Source organism: Austrofundulus limnaeus, unplaced genomic scaffold (assembly GCF_001266775.1).
Source record: "Austrofundulus limnaeus strain Quisiro unplaced genomic scaffold, Austrofundulus_limnaeus-1.0 Scaffold308, whole genome shotgun sequence".
Lineage (NCBI taxonomy): Eukaryota > Metazoa > Chordata > Actinopteri > Cyprinodontiformes > Rivulidae > Austrofundulus > Austrofundulus limnaeus.
In genome coordinates this window covers 207,622-208,820 of record NW_013952710.1, presented here as the reverse complement: position 1 = coordinate 208,820, position 1,199 = coordinate 207,622, and the positions used below count along the sequence as shown (strand labels likewise).

Below are 1,199 nucleotides of genomic sequence, written 5' to 3'. Positions count from 1 at the left end.
GCTTTTAGTTGGTCTCACCCAACAGGTACAGTCAGATAAAGCATTTCATTATTTGCATCCATTTTGAATTTACTAAAAAAATAAATATTTCTACTTTATAACTTCCTTGAATGTATTCCTCTGTTAATTGTTTTTGAAAATGCGTCTAGATCATTTCAGTTTATTACTTCAGCAGACATTTGATCAGTGGCTTATCACAGATTTTTTCTTTTCTGTTTTTCAGTGGATGATTCCCATCATTCAAAGCTCCATGAAACCACTAGAAGTAAGAAGTCAAAACAACACWGATGCTCATGAAGATGATGTAAAATTATGTTTTAATGGATTTATTTTCCTTACCAGGACATGGATCTGTCCAGGATGACAGAGAGACTCTTACGATTAGCTGTAAGTTTAAACAAAAAACAGCTTGAACTAGATCGTTCCAATTATTAAAAGTGGGGTTCTGTGGAGAACTTATGAACAATTAATATTTTACCTGTTGAGTATAGCTCTTTGAACAACCTCAGTTTACAGAAATTCAGTTTAATTCTGATTAATAAGCTAACTTGAGGGGGTTAAAACTAAAGTGGACTGCTGCCTTCTTGTTGATGTCACTGTTTTTTACTTTTCTTCTCAGGTTCCCAACCACCTGCTGTGGCTGATGTTTTTCTACTCCTTTTTCCACTCGTCCATGAATTTCACAGCTGAGCTGCTGCGCTTTGGAGACAGACAGTTTTACAAGGACTGGTGGTGAGTTTGTGTGTCACTGTACGGTTTAGACAGAAGTCTGTGAGGATCTGCAGAGGATCTCCAGAGCTGCTGTTTGTCAAAAGTTATTTCGTTGTTGTGTTTTTGTTTTCCCCGTTTTTGCAGGTGTGCAGACAGATGTCAGATGTGTTGTCTTGTGTTTTCTTGGTGTATATTTCACATATCTTCCAATCTTTCTTTCAACCTTTCTCATTACATTTCTCCTTTCTCTTTTCTTTCTTTTTCTTCTTTATTACAATTTTTWAAAAAAAGCCGCTGATGATGAAGAAACTAATATTCAGTTCTGTTTTCTAATGAAGTGGCTAAAAAAATATTACAGYRTCAACAGATGTGCARAATCAAMATTCAATGGGCCTCATGCAAGAACATGTTCGTATTCTTCTCCTAAATTTCTCTTACTTTTGTTCGCACAAAGGGTTCGTACGAACATGTCACGTCAGATTCAACAA

The 1,199-nt window shown here is 35.8% G+C and overlaps 1 protein-coding gene across 1 annotated transcript in view; it reads left to right on the top strand.

Moving 5' to 3' along the window:
- dgat1b (diacylglycerol O-acyltransferase 1b) overlaps window positions 1-1,199 on the top strand; it is a gene marked incomplete in the record, with an annotated part of 31,760 nt that overhangs the window by 22,419 nt on the left and 8,142 nt on the right. Inside the window, 4 exon segments of the mRNA XM_014021868.1 lie at window positions 1-25; window positions 224-265; window positions 343-387; window positions 620-732. Coding sequence (XP_013877322.1) covers window positions 1-25; window positions 224-265; window positions 343-387; window positions 620-732 — 225 coding nt within the window.